The 19,787-nt window shown below is 36.8% G+C and overlaps 2 protein-coding genes across 4 annotated transcripts; one reads left to right on the forward strand and one right to left on the reverse strand.

The window, feature by feature from the left end:
* Window positions 1–225: 225 nt before the first annotated feature.
* On the forward strand, window positions 226–10,837 carry LRRC39 (leucine rich repeat containing 39). 3 transcript variants are annotated; one of them, XM_070941166.1, is made up of 10 exons: window positions 226–373; window positions 619–886; window positions 1,329–1,434; window positions 3,944–4,100; window positions 6,002–6,138; window positions 6,702–6,847; window positions 7,723–7,875; window positions 8,911–9,050; window positions 9,878–9,953; window positions 10,039–10,837. In XM_070941166.1, the coding sequence occupies exons 2-9, from the start codon at window positions 762–764 to the stop codon at window positions 9,922–9,924; spliced, it is 1,011 nt and encodes a 336-aa protein (XP_070797267.1). In that variant the 5' UTR covers window positions 226–373; window positions 619–761; the 3' UTR covers window positions 9,925–9,953; window positions 10,039–10,837. The 3 variants fall into 3 exon arrangements, with proteins under 3 accessions (XP_070797267.1, XP_070797265.1, XP_070797266.1); XM_070941164.1 differs by having other exon boundaries at window positions 9,878–10,837; XM_070941165.1 differs by having other exon boundaries at window positions 714–886; window positions 9,878–10,837.
* TRMT13 (tRNA methyltransferase 13 homolog) lies at window positions 4,421–19,657 on the reverse strand. Its single transcript, XM_070941163.1, has 13 exons — window positions 19,517–19,657; window positions 17,893–17,939; window positions 17,737–17,803; window positions 16,836–16,898; window positions 13,980–14,052; window positions 13,593–13,699; window positions 12,887–13,054; window positions 12,630–12,696; window positions 11,676–11,750; window positions 10,908–11,307; window positions 10,129–10,336; window positions 6,944–6,995; window positions 4,421–4,851 (listed from the first exon to the last, which is right to left on the reverse strand). Exons 1-11 carry the CDS (start codon window positions 19,655–19,657, stop codon window positions 10,141–10,143), a joined length of 1,404 nt encoding a protein of 467 aa, XP_070797264.1. The 3' UTR covers window positions 4,421–4,851; window positions 6,944–6,995; window positions 10,129–10,140.
* Window positions 19,658–19,787: the final 130 nt, after the last annotated feature.

The following is a 19,787-nucleotide window of genomic DNA, read 5'->3' on the forward strand; positions in this document are numbered from 1 at the left end:
CAGCCTTCCTGATGGTCCAGGGTTTACAAATCTCTGTTACAACAGAGGGACACCGTGGTCTTGTCTTTAATAATCTCTGTCATTAGTATAATGTATCTATTCTAGTTTGTCTAGAATCAAGATCTATTGTATTTTTTCCCTCAGGCAGAACTTTATTTTATGGCTGCGGTCACTGTCTTTGTGAAGGTTGTTACTACTTGAACTTGTTCCTGCCAATGTCATGGGTTAAAATTAGAATCTCACTGCCGTGACATTTTGCTCTGTCATAACTGACAGAAAGGGTTTAATGGCTTTAACAAAGCGATCAAGATTCATGACGGAATTCTTACTGTACAGAAATCTCTGGGTCATGGAAAACCATCTGTGGTTTCAAGTAAGTGGTTGATAAAATCCTTTAATTCACTCCTGGAGGGGGTAGTGAATTGGCAAGTTGTTGCTTCGCAGCTAAAATTGGGAGCGTGCTTTTCAAATGGCTGATAGTTCCCAATTGCCAATCTTTTGCACAGTTGTCAGACAGGCTTTGTCCCAAAGCTTCTGACAGACAACAGGGTCTGCATGTAAGACTCTAAGAATAGGCTCTGTTGTTAATGGTGAATTAATGGTTTGTCCTTCCTATAGATGTTTCTCCTGGATGTCAATTAAAAATCCAGAAATTGAAGGCATTTGTCAATCTAACGTGGGTTTCCTCTTTTGCTCACAACACTTCTGGATAGCATGCCAAAAAGTGAAAAGTGGGTGCTGAGTTTGAATGCGGAAGAGCTATGACTGAAAACACTGTGTGTGTTGGCTCATTTGTGGCTATTAAAGACCTGTGGGAAGTCAGAATCCAGAAAATTACCGAAGAGCTTCGGAAGCAAAAAGAATTCAGTCAGAAGGCTGCGGGGAGGTAGGTACTCAGAATTGGGGATCCTTTGGATGAGAAGTATGATCACATTTCAATTGGGATCTCCCTATGATTTTTTGGGAGTTCTCCAATAGTGTGAAAAACAGCGAATAGAGGTGGTAAAAAAATTTAAATGTTCCAAAATACTGCCACTCTGTTCTGCAAGTAGCAATAGTAGTATATTCCAGTATTCTGCTATTAAAGTCTCTTTATGTCAAGGCCAGCCAGTCCCAAGATGATAACTCAGTAGTAAATGCAGTGCAGTATGATGATTTCGGAGCTTTTGGTTTCTGAGAAACTGATGCTAACTTGCATCACTGTTTGGATAGCACAATTGTTGATTTTGCTGCCTGATCAGTTCCAGACTCCAAATGTTTTAAAGCCTGATGGAAGTTGCAGCAATAAGGAAAACACATCTTTAAAGCTTTACAATTTTTATTTCTAGACTGACAATTATTTGGGAAGAGAGGGCCAGTTTGGCCAAGCTGAAAGGCAAAGTAATCAACGAAGATGGAAGGGCTGTTTTAAGGATTGAGCAGGAAGAATGGCAGGTATTTGTTCAAAAACTACTAAGAGATGATTTTTCATTCTTTACTGCTTCAGTATTTTGATTCATCGGTTTAATGTTCAGCAGCTCCCCATTTCCCGGAGAACTACAAGAGCCATTTGTTTTGGATGAGAGCTCTTGAAAACGTGAAAAGAACATAATTTTTACTAAGTATAGTAAGGATGCGATTTATGCGAATTCAAACAATGCAATATTTGATTTAGTGTGAATTGTAAATTGATATCAGGTTGGGTTTAATGACACCCAAAAGTCAGTTCAGGAGAGACTAGATCCATGATGGCGAACCATGCCAGAGTTGGCACGCAGAGCCCTCTCTGTGAGCACACACAGTGACCAGCTGCTCTTTCAGGTTCCAGTGTGTGCATGCACACCTGCCAGCTGCTGTCTTCTGGGTTCTGGTGCGTGCAGGCCATGCGTGCACCGGAACCCAGAAGAGAACAGCTGTCCAGCGCGCATGCGCACAACAGAACTGGGAAGAGAAGCTGGCCGGGTTCCGGCGCACATGCACACGTGTGCTCTAGTTTTGGCACTTGGTGCCAAAAAGGTTAACAATCACCGGACTAGATTGTGAGCAGTTAAGGCTAGTACATGCAGAAATGTTCATCTTTGTATGTGTAAAATGGAAAAAAAGAATTATTCAGCCAGAGGAAAAAAGAACAAGTTCAAAAAAAAGAAGAGGCTTTTTAAAGCAAAAATTTGATGTCGTTGAATTACACAAATGTCATAGCAACACCAAAATAGGACAAGATATTGGAATGCCTAAATCTACAGTGTACATTATAATAAAACAGGCATGGGAAATTTTAAAAAGGGCCAAGTGGCATTACCTTTTTGTTGTTTGTAAACATCTACTAGGAGGTTGAGAGATAATGTTTTAATCACTATAAGATTACCTTTAGGAATAATAATCAAATTTTTTTGTTTTTAGATAGTTTCTAAAGCCACTATAACTTTGTTAATAAATTTAAATTGTAGCTATACGATAGTCATATATATATATATATATATATATATATATATATATATATATATATATATATATATTGTTCTTTTAATTTGTAGGTTCATATGTATAATACTTTTCTAGTCAGGGTTTTTTCCTACGTAGCTCAAGAGCCTTGGTAGTACAGGGGTTTAAGGCACCCTGTTATTAAGCTGGTTATTAAGACCAGCTGCCTGCAATTACTGCAGGGTTCGAATCTCACCAGGCTCAAGGTTGACTCAGCCTTCCATCCTTTCTAAGGTAGGTGAAATGAGGACCCAGTTTGTGGGGGCAATAAGCTGACTTTGTATAAATATACAAAAGGATGAAGGCTATTGCTGAGCACATTGTAAGCCGCCCTGAGTCTTCGGAGAAGGGCGGCATATAAATCAAATTTAAAAAAAAAAGAAAAAGATGTTTGTATAGCCATAGTGGGGTGATATCTCAAATCACCACTTTCAGGCTTTGTCAGACATTTTGTGTTGTCTGTTGTGAGACTTAAGGGAGACTGGGATAGTACTATTTCTGTCTTATGAGACTTATGAGAAAGTGGTGATTATATATATATAGTGTTTACCGAGACACCTGATCTACCCCAACATGTGGGAGGGGGCATTCTGCTCCCTTTTGCCTTTCCCTTAATATATATATATATATATATATATATATATATATATATATATATATATATATATATATATATATATATATATATATATATTTGAAATTATTCATTGCCTATTTCTGTCAAGCTAGAACCAATTGCCATATTTTCCATAGAAACACCAGTTCAATAGTGCAAATTCAAATAATGTGCCATTTCACTGTGCATAAATAGTGCAAATTCACTGTGCATAAATAGTGCAATATTCAAATAATGTGGGATTCATTGTGCATAAATCAAGATCTAGCTGTTTTGATTAAGGATTTGATCTAACTTGCACTTCCCTCATGTGAGCAATGGATGCTCATGCACGCACATGCATATGCCCCTCCCCTTCTTTTTTTTTTTTAATTTGATTTATATGCCGCCCTTCTCCGGAGACTCAGGGCGGCTTACAATGCGTTAAGCAATAGCCTTCATACTTTTGTATATTTATACAAAGTCAGCTTATTGCCCACACAAACTGGGTCCTCAATTTACCTACCTTAGAAAGGATAGAAGGCTGAGTCAACCTTGAGCCTGGCGGGATTCGATCTTACTTTAATTGCAGACAGCTGGTGTTAAATTACAGAGCTCTGTCTGTTGAGCTATCCAGGCTCCTCCTTTCCACCTCCCCCTTCCGAACTCTGGCCCAACAACCATATGCTTCACTTAACTGCTGTGATTCACTTAACAACCATGGCAAAATGGTTGTAAAATTGGTACAACTCATTTAATAATCACCTCACTTAGCAACAGGAATTCTGGTCCCCAATTGTGGTTATAAGTTGAGGACTGCCGGTAATATTATTGATTTGGGGTACTTAGAGACTCTACCACTTTTTGTTTTTTCTCATTCAAATTTAGACTCTACCTTCTTGCTTATTGAAACTGAATTACCTGCAGGAATGGCAACTTCACAGAACTAATTTGATCAAAATCCCTCACTACATTGGTCGCTTTCAAAACCTCATTGTCCTAGATCTATCTCGAAATTCCATTGCGGAAATTCCTAGGGAGATTGGTGAGTGTCATGTCAACATTCCTCCTTCAGAGGCAATTGCCTCTTCAGGTTGGGTTCTGAATTAGAGAGTTCCTTAAAATTATGGAAGTACTTAATTTTAAAAAATCATATTTTGGAAACAATTTGAAAAATTCCTTCGCTATTTTGTTGTTTAATTTTGCTTTTTGGGTTCCTTCAAAATGTATATTGTGCTTTATAGCATTAAGAGATGTTTTCACTCTATTCCAGAAGGTTCCCATGATTATCTTATAAAATTAATGCAACAGTAAAACAGTGAGTCTTGAAACATTATAAATATTATAAATTTATTTTGGCGTGCTTTTTGTAACAGTCCACTTTCATCAGATATTGACAAGATTATTTATTAGCAATAGCTGCATTATTTATTAGCAATTAGCAACCATTATTCTCTTGGTGGTACATATCAATGAGTCAAAAAAGGAGAACAAAAGACTACTCTGAATAAATGACACATAAAAGTATATAATAATATCATATACATGACTGCAACTATCATTAAACCTCAAAAGGAGGTTAAAACAGAATTGTCTGAGTCTTTTGCAACGTTAAGAAAATCAGAGTGAAAGTACCTCCATAGGAGCATGTTCTGGAGCATGAGGATTGCTAGCATAGGAGCTATTTTCTGGTCCATCTTTTATTGAGCAGAATTTCCTGTTTTGTTTTTTTTAACTTCCCTTGTCCTCAATTGACTTTCAGTTTTATCTTTCAAGAAGTGTGTTGTGTTCAGATGCTTTAAAGAAGAGACATTGGGGTGAATTGATGGGTTTGTTCAACATAGGATAAAGATTTCTGGCATTTGGCAATCTCAAAGAAGCAGTTGCTTCTGTAACAAAGGAGTATTTTTTCCCCTAAATTTTTATATTGTTCTAGACTCCTGATTTCTTCATAGTGTCCTAAATCAGGGCTCCCAACCCCTGGGCTGCGGCCCTCTACTGAACCATGGCCTATTCGTAACCAGGCTGTGTGAGCAGCAGGCTGGCACATGCGTGCATGCACAGCTCAACCTGTGCAAGCAGCAGGCCAGCATGCATGGACATGCAACTCAAGGTGCGTAAGACGAACTGTGTGGCATGTGCTTACACTCAAGCAAGTTGAGCTGTGCACATATACATGCACCAGCTTGCCATTTGCACGGCCCAGTTCCCTTTGTTCCCCCCTCCCCTCAGCCAGGCTGCCAAGCTTGGGGACCACTGTCCTAAGTAACCTTCCTTATGTGTAATGAGACTACAGCTTGCAGAATTTCTTATCTCATGGCCTGAGTTTGGAAATTCTGTGCTGTAACTCTGATGCATCTGAAGGACACCAATTGAGGACAGCTGAGTTACTTATTGTATGAAATTTATAGACCCACCCAACTTCATCAACTTAAGAGTGGCTTAGAGTAAAACCAATTTTTTTTTTAAAAAAGGATAAAAATAATGGAAACCAAAAGAACAAAACCTAATTATGCAAAACATCCAGTGAAGACAAGCCCCATCCAAGAATGGAGGAAGAACAGGTCTTTAAGACTTATTTAAGGGACACCAGAGTTGAGAAAATGAAAACTTCTGATGGGATGGGTATCTGAAGAAAATGTTGAGCTCCCAGTAAATTATACAGATTATTGAATATTTGTCGTGGGCTGGATCAATAATTATGTAACTAAGAAGTGAAATTGGTTTCTAATAGTGGTTCTTTGGCAATCTGACATTTCTATGAGTTGTAATGTTAGACTGCTAAGATGAGTCTTAAAAAAATCTGTAGCAGCTTTCTCTTAACACTAATATTCTTGATGTTTTTCCTTTCCCTCCAATTTTAACAGCTTGCTTTTTGTTTAAAGGGAAGCTTTTTGCAAGTGAATATTAAACCAAGGCTTTCTTTAATCTGTCTTACTCCTATAGGTCAATTGTCAAATCTTCAGGAGCTGATCCTCAGTTATAATAAAATTAAGTTGGTTCCTAAAGAATTAGGCAACTGCGCTGGCTTAGAAAGATTGGAACTGGCAGTAAATAGAGACATCTGTGATCTTCCCCATCAGGTTAGGAAATACCATAGTCTTCCTCTATGTTCATAATAACAAGATGTTGTTTAAATGTTTAAAATGACTTGTAATAAATTAATAAATGACCAGCTAATGAACATTCATGTTTTTGTTCCCCTATATGAACATACTAGTTTGCCTCATCAGTTGTGCAAAATATGCCACTGACATGGAGGCATCAAATGGTGATTTTTCTTCCCTGTAATTTATAGCAGCTGCATGTATAGCCACACAATGGGAGATGTCAGTGCTGATAAATGACATCACCTGTGTACTCAAATCAAGAGTCTCGCTGAAGTTTCATACAATAAATTAAATTTAATGGCTCCCACCCTGCTGGTGTTTTGAATCTTTTCATCCAGACCTTGGTTGAGCGTGATTAAAAGGCCTTTGTTATTTTTTTTCCTTGTTCGCTTCCCTCAATCCCTGAGCAAAGCATGATAGACATTTTGCCAGAAGACAGAACACAGAATTTCCCACTGTTCCAATATACCTATAATTTGATAAAATGTGGTTTATCAAAATGAATAATCGCTAAGATTCTTTATGTCTTTTTTTAGCTGAGCAACTTGAAGAAGCTTTCTCACCTAGACCTGAGCATGAATCGGTTCACTACTTTGCCACTAGTTATCCTAGATATGCCTAACTTGGAGTGGCTAGATATGGCGAGCAACCGGCTGAAAGAAATCCCTGGCAATATTGACAAGTAAATGCAATGATTCATGTCATTGTGATTTAATTATCAAAGATCTTGTAGTTTTAATTTCATAGACAAAAGCAAAAGGTTAGGGTTGTTACTTACCTAATGAAACAAATACAATAGAATTCAGGCAAGCAGTTGAATTATATGTATCCTGTAACAGTCATAAGATAAAAAGGCTTTTAAAAACATGATCTAAAAATCTAAGTAGATAAACTGAAATGTAGACCATTTGGATCCCATTGTTTTAACTGATTTCAAACATATACAAAAATTATCATGGAAATTGACTGATTTGAATAATTTCCATAGCATTTTAATTTATGTCATAGTTTTGAGCATTTTTTGTCAAAAAAAAAAATCAGGTAAATAGTTATTTGTTTTGCAGATAGGGAAAGTTAGATTGAAAAATATAATGGTTACCAAAATTTAGACAGTGCTCAATTTAAAATCAGCCATTCTAAGTTCAGATCTTTATTTGATAGTATTTACAATTTTAATAATATATGATTCATTGCTGTTGAAATTACAGAAAATGCATTTGGAGAAGGATAAACAGATAAACAATAATTGCTGAAGACTGCTGTTCATATTTTTTCCCATGGAAATCTGCAGTATATCAGATATATTAATATTTTTTATTGAGTTGGAATGGTTATGAAGTATTGTCAACTCCACCCAACATAAATAGCAAGCAGAAAAGTATGATTCTCTAGCAGGGAGTAGGACTTTTAAGACTCCAAATTGCTTAAGGTTATCACATTTTACTTTTTCACTCCAGGTTTACTGCCAAAATGAGAAATTTCCACAGTAAGACAAACTAATGTATATAATCTTCAGTTGTTTTTCTGACTAATTAATAGACCTGTTTGACTTTACAGAGCAGAAAACTTACATACTTTGTGGCTCCAAAGGAATGAAATAACCTGTTTGCCTGAATCCATTTCTAATCTTAAGAATATGACTACCCTTGTTCTCACGAGCAACAAACTGCAAGATATTCCTGTTTGTCTGAAGGACATGCTAAATCTAAGGTAAGGGGGAAAAAACCCCTCTTAGCTGCAGTTGGAAAATTAAGTGCTCTAGATAAATGTAACCAGCTTTATTGCCCATGGCTGATATTTTTAGTTGTCTTTTATTGTCCCCCATAATGGTAACTGCGCCATGCTGAATGCATCATTAATCTCAGCTCTATTCTCTCCACAATATCTGAGAACTGACATACTGTCCTGTCCTAGGGAGCAATAACAATATACAGATTCCTCAGCATCTATTAGAGAATAGCTGAGATGAAAGAAATAGCATATGACATTTTAAATTATCTTGTGCTTTTCTTGGCAAGGTTTTTCTGAAGTGATTTGCTACTGCCTCCTTTTCCTAGGGCTGAGAGAAAGTGACTGGCTCAAGGTTAACAAGTTGGCTTTGTGCTTAAGACAGGATAGGAACTCATGGTCTCCCAGTTTCTAGCCTGCTGCCTTAACCCCTATATCAAACTGGTATTTTGGCTAAAGATATAATTATTCGAATTTCATATGGTACGGAATTTTAGTTAACGTGAAAATAATGATCATGACTGAACCACATTTTCTCCTCATAGGTATAACCATGAGATCAGATGGTTTTGTTTATAGTGTATTCAGAGTTTACAATCTCACCTGAATTTGATATATTGTGGTCATCTTTGTTAAAACAAGCTGTGACAATCTGGAGTCTACACCTCTACCATACAATTTTTATCTAAATTTTAATTTAAAACGAATGCTTATTTAAAAAAATCCAATGAGGTTTAAAAGTCAACATGGCTAACATAAATCAGATTCTCATTTCTCTGTGGAGTGAGAAGGGGGGGATTAGTTGAATGCAGATCTAAATACTAAACCATTATTCAGTATTCCATGTGAAATGAGACTTAGATTCCAAAGAACACGACATATTAACACTGCCTTCACTGAGGATTCATAACGGTTGTATTACCAATATTTTTACCTAAAAATCAAATTATTAAGTTTGAAAGTGTTTCCAGTTTATGGAATACCAGGTCATTAACTCCATTATATCATATATAATAGATTTGTCAACTTCAGAGATAATCCATTAAAGCTGCAAGTTACACTTCCTCCTTGCCAGAATCCCGAAGAAGAGGAGGAACAAGAACTCTATGGAATTCAATTTATGCATTTATATATTCAGAAGTTGCTCTATGGTGAAGGTACCATTTGTTTATGATTAAAAATAAATATACTCAGTGAGGAGAGTGTCCTATTTTTCAAGAGCTGAGTTTGCACATAACATTAAACTAGTTTTAATGATGGTTTGTTAGACAAGCAATAGTGGCCTTGAGGATAGAAAGCATGAAGCCAAAATAGCTTCATAGTAAACAATAACAACGAACATTATCTCTTTTAAAAGGATTGAATCAGACAAATATGGCCTACAATGTATTTAAGCATCGTTAAAGGAAAAATTTGTGATACTAGAATTTCCTTGACATATTGTGGCATTTTATAGTGTTTAAAAGTTGAGATCCAAAATATTAAATGTACCCAATCCTACCTTGAACATTAAATAATTCTGATACATGAAGCAGAGCCCTAATACTGCTTGCTTTAGCACTAAAATGCATGATTTTAATGTTATATGAACCACGCTGCAATGGTCCAATGAACAGATCTTTGAAACATCCTGGTTTATATGAGATCACAGAACTCTCGAGGGATTAATCCTTTCCTGTTGTGCTATGGAACTAGAGAAAAACCTCTCTTCAAGAGAACTGCAGGGGCAGAGTGGACACTGCAAAAAGAGCACAGGAAATTCCACTTGCTGGTGCATAACCATTAAAGTACTGTGAAAAACAACATGCTGGCCCACAGTGGGTTCATAGGACAGTTTAGATAGATACCTTAATCTGTTGTAAAAATATAGATTAAAATACTTTTGAAAACCTCATATAGATATACTGGGGAAAAACACTTTTAAAAAATTGGTATATTTCTGAAAAATGTACATTTCTTGGCAAACATTACATTTTTCTTTCAGAAAATATGGAAAGTGATATTCCAGGTGCTGCTGACACCACTGACTGAAGACGAAAAATAACACTTAAGATGATATGGTATTATAATTTTTTGGAGCAACAGATCTGTTGTAACAAATATTTTGAGCTGTCTACTTATTAGTATTTTTTTTCTGATCTAAAGGATGCTGTAAACTATCCCTAGTTTGTTAAACACAATCTTGGATGTTACAAACTTGCAAAAATCACGGAAGCAGTGAAACTCCTGAAAGACCTCTTGAAACTTTTAAGTAGTTGTGGAAGATAATGAAGACTGAGATGGAACAGCTGTCAGAAGAACATTTTCTAATGACACACTTGAGTCTGTATAGCGCTGCAACACAGCTTCATATCCTCTCTGCTGTAAATACTCGATCCGACCATGATCAATCAACAGTTTGCAAAGATGCCCTATCTGTTTTCGTTCATCAGCGGTCAGCAGCCTAGAACAAAAAAAAAAAAGTGGGGGAGAAACCTTTAGAAACTAAAGTGACTAACTTTTGGATGCTCCATTTCAAGCAATTCATTGCAAATTTGTTTTTTCCCCCTCCAATTTAAATCAAGGACTCATTGATTAGTATCCTACTAATCTGTTGTGACATAAATGTTAACTGAATAGACACTACTTCAATTTTAGACTTTCTAGCTGCAGAAATGACAAAATACATTTTGGCAGTGAAAATATTTAAAACAACGTATTTTTTCTGAAAACTATTGTTGTTAGAGTATAAGGACGATCACCTTGCTGGAAGTATGCAAGAACAGTCACTTGGGCAAAAGAAGCAAAAACATTTTTATGTCCAGAACAATGAGATAATATCTGATAGTGACTCAGGCAGATGCTACCCTAATTCACTGGAATATCGGAAGGAGGAGGTATAGTACAATCAGCCTTGAAATATTGTATTATTACAGTAAATCTCAATAAAAATAGTTTTAGTCTTCCTGTGGAGTTAATTTCCTAGTCTGGTTTATGCAGTGGGGCTGATAATTGTACTCAAAGTGACCACATACCCTTGAAGACTATCCAAACGGCAGTCAGTATTGATATTATCCTGATCATGTTCATCTACGTTTCTTTGTCCTTTATTTTGTATGCCACTTCTGCTGGTCTCTGTTCTTCTTTCTCTCATGCCACAGGTAGCCCAGCTGGTCATTCTTTTGAAAAAATTAAATTCTATGGGGCCAAGTCCTACTCTTGTAAAGAAATCTTGGCCAACATAATGCCTCCACTCACATCTGTGATGACAACAAAGTGCAATAACAATTCCAGCTACAGGGCTCCAGTTTTCAGCTGCACACTTGCTATGTATTTGGCCAGGACAATCAGTCTTGAGGCGTTTAGTGACTGGGCCTTCCTTTTCTTCAGCACGTGAATTCACATAGGTGTCAACTAAGCACCTCAGAGCAAGATCTGTGAATAGATTATTTTTATATTTAATTGCTACATGCAGCATCAGCATACACGTACACACATTAATGTAACTGTGAAAATTCTATATAACTTATACTTGGACCATATTATCAAGCAGTTTAAATCACTTTTTTTACTTTTGCCACAAATGTATTATGAAGCATTCATTTTAAGCTAGCTCTTTAGTATTACTGTTTAAATAAGCATGTTTATTGACTTCAATAAGCCTTGAACAAGAGTCAACGGTAATCAATGTATGTTAGCAAGCATGTGTACATGAATAAAAGTTATTGACAAGCTTTCTTCAATATCTTTTAAATGACTCTATTACACTATTTTCAATACATGAGCAAGCTATACAATTTTACCTGTTGCAGCACCACACAGATGTTTTCCAATTCCTATTAGAGATAGGTTCTCTTCCACAAGAAGAGGAACTTTACCTGTCAAAAAAAAAATCCAAACAATTATGACATTCTACTATCATGTTTGTGAACAATACACTTCATCCTTCCTCAACTTAATTCTTGGCCAATAACGCTCATGATCCCTGAACATTATCTCTGTTAGTGCTGATGGGACATGTAAGTCAAAACATTTGGGGGATTTAAAGTAAGGCATGCTGCTACATTAATATGTAATAAACTAACAAAGGAAAACACAGATTTAATTTAAAGGTTAATTACAGGATATTAATACTAATGTGGATTTGTTTTGATCGACTTGTAATAACAGTCACAGAAGGGAAGCAGTATTAAATGTAATGTATATTAGTCTAATCTCATCTCATCTCATCTCATCTCTCTCTGTGTGTGTGTGTGTGTGTGTGTGTGTGTGTGTATCAGCATGGTGTTTCCACAAGTGCTTTTCTAGCAGAATACGGAAAGCCCATACAATAACAATAATACAGTTATCCTAAGTAGAAGGGGTTTAGAGAGGGGTAAATAGCAGAAAAAAACAAAACAGCAGTCACTAAGAAGAGGGCTGTTTTAAAAAAAACAGCCATTAGGAGATTGGAGGAGCTGGGGGCCATTCTAGGACATCACTAGTGACAGCTAGGAACAGAGGGAAGAAAAATGCAGGAAAAATTGGAGAGGGGGCGGGGCTATTGAGATACCATAATGCTTTTATTTTTAACGTAATCCAACAGACCTTATATTTGAGCAAGAATCTTGGCATCCAAAACCAACTCTGCAGCAACTGCATTTCTACCATAACTACAGTGAACACTACCTGCAGTATTATTTTTTTTAAAAAAACCCAACCATGATCATTTGCACTGTTTTTCAGAAAGTTCATAGAGAGACCTTTAAGCAACTTACTTAAACATAAATGCTGGATATCAACTTGAAGCCTCTCAAAGTAACGTTTTCTGTGTTTGCCATCCACCTGCAGGGTCAAAACTGCTAATTATTATGACATGTTGGGTGTATATACACTGGTTGTATTTTACAATCCAGACAAAAATGTTTAGCACTGGTAAGATTCCAAATCCAATAATTTTAAACCTTTGTTTAAACATTTTTTTTGGACATACATTATAAAATGTTAATATTAATTATAGCAATAATTGCCTTACCTTGAACCTAGTAGATGCCCTTTCAACAAGAAGAAAATGAACATCTTGGGCGTCCTGTAAAGCTATATCCAACCAGTGGGACAGTTTTCCCCGTCCGGCTCCAAATTCCACAAAACAGTTCCCTTGTCCAAGCAAATGCAATCTTTTCATGTTACCTAATATAGAAGCCTATAGACATCAAGTTTATTTATGAACCAGCAAAGATATTCATTGTACTATTTGAATTAAGGATTAATTAATCCTAAAATCGGCAACAGGTATTTGTAAGTCTATTGTATTATTAATTGTAATTCTTTCAATATGCATGGGCTTTGTGATTTAGTCCTATACTATCTTCCTTAAAGTTTGAATGACTTATTACTCTAAATCCAAATTATATTATTTTCAGTAGATTTAGAAAACTAATTATTTCATGCTGACATTTATTTTTAATATTTACTACAAAAATCAATTTCTTTATGCAAAGCCTAGAACAACAACAAAAACCTTGAATGACTTTACAGTGTACATAAAAAAATCAGATTCATCAATATTCTTATGAAATTTTAGGGAAATCTAAAGGGTTGTGGATTAAACCGAGATTAAAGATCATGTATAAAATTATCAATGTTTTAAAGGGAACAATAAGTTGTTCACCGACTAGGAAGCAATTTATTTAGTACAAGAACTTGTATTAAATATATTATGTTTTTTGCAAGACAGGTACCTGTTGCTTCAAATGTTTAAAAGCTGCATCTCCATTTTGAGGATCATTTAGGGCTTCTTGTAAGACTTGATGAGAAAGAATTTGGTCCTTAACTTCATAATTTATAGCTGAGAATAGAATGTAAAATTTTGTGTTTGAGTTTGAATTGAATTGACAATATAAATTTTCTCTCAAATGTCTAGTTGCTATTGTATGAGAAAACTAACATCCAACTCTGCAAAAAAATTAAATATAAACAACTTTACAATGTAATGTTTACAATATTTACATTGTAAAAAAACTTTACAATGTAATTCTCATACACATCAAAAACCGTAAAATTGCAAGTTATTTCAAATTATTTCATCATTTATATTGTGATTACCCACATAAAAATAAAACACTTACTGTTACTTGCTTTTTTAAGCTTCTTAATTAAATTCTCTAGTTCTTGTTTAGAAAGTGCAGAAATTGGTGCCTGCTGGAATGGACAAGAATATTTCTTACTTTGTTTATAGAAAACCATCAATACAAAGCAAAAATAAGGCCAAAAAAATGTACTTCATCTGTTCTGATCTAAACAATATCCAATTCACCTTGACTAGAAAATATATTTAGATGAAGGGCCAGAATAGTAATAAATAAATACTGTGTTTCCCCGAAAATAAGACCGCCTTATATTTTTTTGAACCCTGAAATAAGCGCTTGGCCTTATTGCCATGTGCTCAAAAGCCCGATTGGGCTTATTATCAGGGGATGTCTTATTTTGGAGAAAACACAGAATAGTACAATTTACAGGAATAGAAAAGCTTCTCTTTTTGTTTTGTTTTCAATCACTTGGTGCCAATAAGGGTAACCATATCAAATCTTCAGGTTATTGGGGGATGGATGTTTGTATCCTATATACTGCTCTCATTTTTTAGAACTCTTGATACCATTTTCGAATTTTGAGTATTTTAGCATGCTACACAACATTTGTATTCAAGAACTATTCAGTTTCAACTCTGTCATTGCAAAGTCGGCAGTTTGGATTGTCAGTGGATTTTTGTATCTTTGCTTTCATGGCATTAGTTTGTAGTGCTTGTTCTTGAGCAGCAATTATTATACCTTCCATTTCATGCCCATGTCAAGTTGTTATAACACTTTCCTTCAATGTTTTTCAAGTGCTGTCCATGTAGAGCTTTGGTTTTCCATTTATTCTGTCATTCAACTGTTTTTCCTTATATTCTGCCTTTGTTTCTGTTGTTTTTATAATGTTCTCCGTTTTCACAGCCTGCAGCAATCTTTCTGTGCTTTGGTTCACATAATCATTCAAACTTCGTTTTTCTTCTTCGTTTTTCAATAGTCCTGTGCCCCCTATTCTTCTTGGCAGGTACAACCTGTCGGTGTTACTTCATGGATGTAAAGCATGGTACATATTCGAAAGTTTACTCATTTTCCGGTCCAGGTTTTCCAGTTCAGCCACAGTCCAGTTGATGATTCCAGCTGGGTAGTGTATCCCTGGAACTGCCCATGTATTAATGGCTTTAATTATGTTTCCAGCATTCAGTTCTGATTTTATATTTTGTGGACCCTCCTGATTCCTTGTGTTGACTCTTTGACTTTTCTATTCAAGATGACTTTTCTATTCAAGAGCCTGGTGGCGCAGCACACTAATAGCCTGTTATTATCATTCAGCTGCCTGCAATTACTGCTAGTTCGAATCTCCCCAGGCTCAAGGTTGACTCAGCCTTCCATCCTTTCTAAGGTAGGTAAATTGAGGACCCAGTTTGTGGGGGCAATAAGCTGACTTTGTATAAATATACAAAAGTATGAAGGCTATTGCTTAACGCATTGTAAGCCGCCCTGAGTCTCCGGAGAAGAGCGGCATATAAATCAAATTTTTAAAAAAATGTTATCTGCTTCCAATATGCCCAGGTATTTGTAACCATCCTCTTTTGCTAATGCTTTCACGATGCTTCCATTTTCCAGTTCTATTCCTTCTATTTTTTCCATTTTTCCTTGCTGCATGGATAATATAGCACATTTTTCAAGTCCAAAGTTCATTCTGATGTCGCTGCTGAACAGTTGAACTACATTGAGTATTGATTCAAGTTCAGTGGGGCTTTTCGCATAGTTTTAAGTCATCCATGTATAGTAGATGGTTTATCTTGCCATGTTGGCTTGAGATTTGGTAGCCCAGTTTTGTGTTTTGTAGGAATATTGTCAGTAGAATTAATGCAATGTTGAACAGTAGTGGCAAAAGTGAGTCCCCTTGGAAAATTCCTCATTCGCCAATGTTCTCCCCATTTGCTGTTAGAACTGTTTTCCATTTTTGCATATTTGCTTTAAAAAAATGTTCAAATATTTTTGCTGATTCCAGCTGTGGGGTAATGTATTAGTATATAATAACAATAGTAACAATAAAATAACAATAATAATAATATATTTTAATTCCATCTGTCTCTCTGTCTACACATCTTTCTGGTCAGCAAATGTCTATGGAGATTCTCAGTCATCCAGGTCATGGTTGTCCCAAAGGTGCTTTTTCAAGAGGCAACTGAACAGATGTATTGGAACAGGTCACAGAATTTATAAAGAAGGCACAACTAACACAACACAACAAGAGCAAAGAACGGCAAAATTTTCTACCCTACAGCGTAGACAGGAAAAAAAACACATAAAACAGAAAAACCAACACAGATGGACAGTGACATGTCTCAGAAAACCGACCGATGGGATGGTGAGAAATCTGTCTGACAGAGAGCTTACTTAATCAGAAAATAATGTTTTGGCCAAAGGACTGAATTTTGCAGTAACACCAGAACAGCTACCAGTTGTAAATCTCCTCACAGCCACAGAGTCAGCCATCAGGAACAATAAAGTGGCAGAACCAGAAGCAGAACAATTAAGGATGAAAGTATCTGCAGCCCTCGCCAGTGTCAAAACACCCCCTTCCAACCTCAAAAGTCCAGTTGACTCTTGAGAAAGCACCTTTGGGCCAATGAAGCAAACATACCTAATATTCCTGCTTCAAATTTTCACACCATTCTGTGAGGTGGGTTGGGCTAAAAGAGAGTGGCCCAGCCAGTTTTCATGCCTAAGAGAGGACTAGAACTCACAGTCTCCCGGTTTCTAGGCCAACGCCTTAATCACAATATCAAGCAGGCTATAGAGATAGCATATAAATTTAATAAACAAATAAACATAATAAATATTTTGATTTCTAAAAAGCAGAGTTTCCCCCTTGTAGCAGTTCAAAATATATTTAAGACATTTATTCACCTGTTCTTCAGGCAGTTCTGTTTCATTTTTCAGCCCTGCATTAATATCTTTAGCAAAGTAGACCTTAAATGAAATATGAAAAAATGTTAAACTAATTATAGCTCTTTTCCAGTATTTACACATTTACATTAATATTTAAACAGTTTAAGAAAAAAACAAAATCACTCTGGAGTTTGATTGTATCTATAACACAAAACAATCAAAGTTATAATTTAGTAATATTTAGACAAGTGTAACAGATAGGTGAACCAAGGGCTATTTTTTTCTATTGGCACAGTAAGACATGTAATAAACCTATGAATGATATTTTTATTTTATATACGTTTTGAGTAAATAAAACAAAATTTTAGTCAAAAATATTTTCTACTTTATTTCTTGTTTCATTCTTCTTCAACCACATCCTTGTAAAATCTTAACAAATTACTTTTACTGCTACCTACTGAAAGGAATTGCCTTTTGAGATTCTTGGCTTTAAAGCAAGCCTCTGTAAACAATTTTTGTTCTGCTATAATATCCAAGACCCATTTACGTTGCACACAGATTCTGGGTGCTTCCAGATCATGTTTCCATTATGCAATTGTCTGGCTAAATCCACTGAATTCTATAAAGGAAGGATTCAGATAAACTGCCTTCTATTTGCAACCTTCTCATGTTTCTTCACAAACTTTCCAGTCTTTCTTATCTCTGAAAATCAGTTAAGTATGAGAAAGTGAATACTGATACAATAAAGCACAAACACTACAATATATTTATTGGTGGTTCTGTGATGCTTCCATTGGAAATATCCTTACTTTCATCAGGATATTAATGAAAAGAAGCATCACTGCACGAGGCAGTTCTGCTAGTATACCCCTAGAAAGTCCCCCTTAATTTTACTTCAAGCAGTTTCAGTGACACTTACAGGCTTTGGCTTCTCTCTTGAATTACACTTTTTCAAATGTTTTTGTAGCTGGTCTTCATACACAGTGCTAAAATTAAAAATGAACAAACTAGCAATGCTATTCATTGTTCTTTTTTAAGAAACACCACACACACACACTACTCTTGCTTTGCTTACTGTTTTGGATCCAAAGGACAAGGGATTCTTTTCCTTTTATGTTCTTCCTAGTTAAAAAAAATAAACAATTAAAACTTAAAATCATACTCCTTTTCAGCTCCACACAAAAATAAAAGTGAGTCCCAAATAACATAGATAATGGAATAGAACATAATGGAATAGGAAAAAACCCAAAATATAATGGAATTGATTTACATTGGAATTAACAATACATTGCCTCAAAGGTGCCTTATATCCAAGGGTGGTGTGAAAGAGAAACCTTCCTTGAAAAAATTATGAGGCGCTTGTTTTTTAAAAACTGTTTGTATTCTGCCACTGCCCATTTCCACTTGTATTTGTTTCCTAGGTTGATCACAACATTTTCCCTACGCACGATATGCTCTAGGGCAGAGATAGGGAAACTATGGCCCTTTTATGACATATGGACTACAACTCCCAGAATTCCTCAGCCAGCATAGCTGGTTTCAGGAATTCTGGGAGTTGAAGTCCATATGTCATGAAAGGGCCATAGTTTCCCATCCCTGCTCTAGGGAAATTAAGCCAGCCTCCCCCAACCCAACATAACTTGCCCTGATATGTACAGGTAGTCTTCGACTTATAACAGTTCATTTAGTGATTAAGTGACTGAAGTTACAAGGGCACTGAAAAAAGTGACTTATGACCATTTTTCACACTTATGTGCATTGCAGCATCCCCGTGGTCACATGATTTACATTCGGATGCTCGACAACTGGTTCATATTTTTATGACAGTCGCAGTGTCCAAGGGTCACCTGATCACCTTTTGCGACCTTCTGACCAGCAAAGCCAATGGGGAAGCCCGACTCACTTAACAACCCGTGTTACTAATTTAACGACTGCAGTGATTCACTCAACAGATGCAGCAAGAAAAGTTGTAAAATGGGGCAAGAGTCACTTAACGAATTTTCTCACTCGGCAACCTAAATTTGTGGGCTCAATTGTGGTCGTAAGTGGAGGACTACCTGTAATGACATTCACAATCCTGACAACTTTTACACCCGGATGGGAAGTATGAGATGAAACGGGATGAACCAGAAAATCTAATGAAGAGCCTTGGTGGCGCAGCAGACTAAAGCATTGTTAAGTAACACCAGCTGCCTGCAATTACTGCAAGTTCAAATCTCACCAGGCTCAAGGTTGACTCAGCCTTCCATCCTTCGAGGTAGGTAAAATGAGGACCCGGATTGTGGGGGCAATAAGCTGACTTTGTATAAAATAGAACACCGCTTAGGGGGGCCGAAAGCCCTACTAAGCAGGTATATACAAAAGTATGAAGGCTGTTGCTTAACACATTGTAAGCCACCCTGAGTCTCCGGAAAAGGGTGGCATATAAATCGAACCAATAAATAAATAATAAATAAATAATGACATCTTCTCCCGAAGTGTGTGCTTGTGCGTGTGCCCGCGTTTGTTTGTGTGTGCGTACACTCTACATATATGAAATGCCAACGACCTTATCAAGGTGCGCTTCCTTCCTCCCTCCCTCCGCCTGTGTCATAAAATATAAAACTGGAGGCTCCTTGAAACAAAACCCAGCGGAGCCTTATTTTACAAACGAAACGGCTCGTTCGGTCCAGCGGGCTTGCCTAGCTCTCCCCTACTACCTCTTCAGCGCTGTGCTCGCCACAGAAGCGCCTGCCTTGGGCCGGGACCATCTTGCAAAAGCGCTTCTTCCGCTCCACGAAATAGGCGCATCGCCCTGGCTGAGGAAGAGATGCCACCTCAGCGGCGGCAGCCCCCGCCATCTTGCCTACAGGTGTCGTGGCTCCTCCCCCTTTCTCCTCCGGTTCCTCCTCCTCCTCCCTCCCTCCCTTGCCCTGCCCCGCCCCGCCCCGCCCCGTCTCTCCCGGGCGGCGCGTGGCTCGTTCCCCGCCC

Source organism: Pituophis catenifer, unplaced genomic scaffold, assembly GCF_029215685.1.
Source record: "Pituophis catenifer annectens isolate HBS135680 unplaced genomic scaffold, rPitCat1.0.hap2 SCAF_3, whole genome shotgun sequence".
Lineage (NCBI taxonomy): Eukaryota > Metazoa > Chordata > Lepidosauria > Squamata > Colubridae > Pituophis > Pituophis catenifer.

Excerpts from the sequence above, each read along its gene's own strand:
- LRRC39 (XM_070941164.1), top strand. The coding sequence starts at position 762 with ATGACTGAAAACACTGTGTGTGTTGGCTCATTTGTGGCTATTAAAGAC. Across the intron at positions 6,848-7,722 it reads ATCCCTGGCAATATTGACAA|AGCAGAAAACTTACATACTT; the intron begins GTAAATGCAATG and ends TTGACTTTACAG. Across the intron at positions 9,051-9,877 it reads GAAGTTGCTCTATGGTGAAG|AAAATATGGAAAGTGATATT; the intron begins GTACCATTTGTT and ends TTTTTCTTTCAG.
- TRMT13 (XM_070941163.1), bottom strand. The coding sequence starts at position 19,657 with ATGGCGGGGGCTGCCGCCGCTGAGGTGGCATCTCTTCCTCAGCCAGGG. Across the intron at positions 12,697-12,886 it reads GGGCATCTACTAGGTTCAAG|GTGGATGGCAAACACAGAAA; the intron begins GTAAGGCAATTA and ends TTGACCCTGCAG. Across the intron at positions 11,308-11,675 it reads TCTGTGTGGTGCTGCAACAG|ATCTTGCTCTGAGGTGCTTA; the intron begins GTAAAATTGTAT and ends ATCTATTCACAG.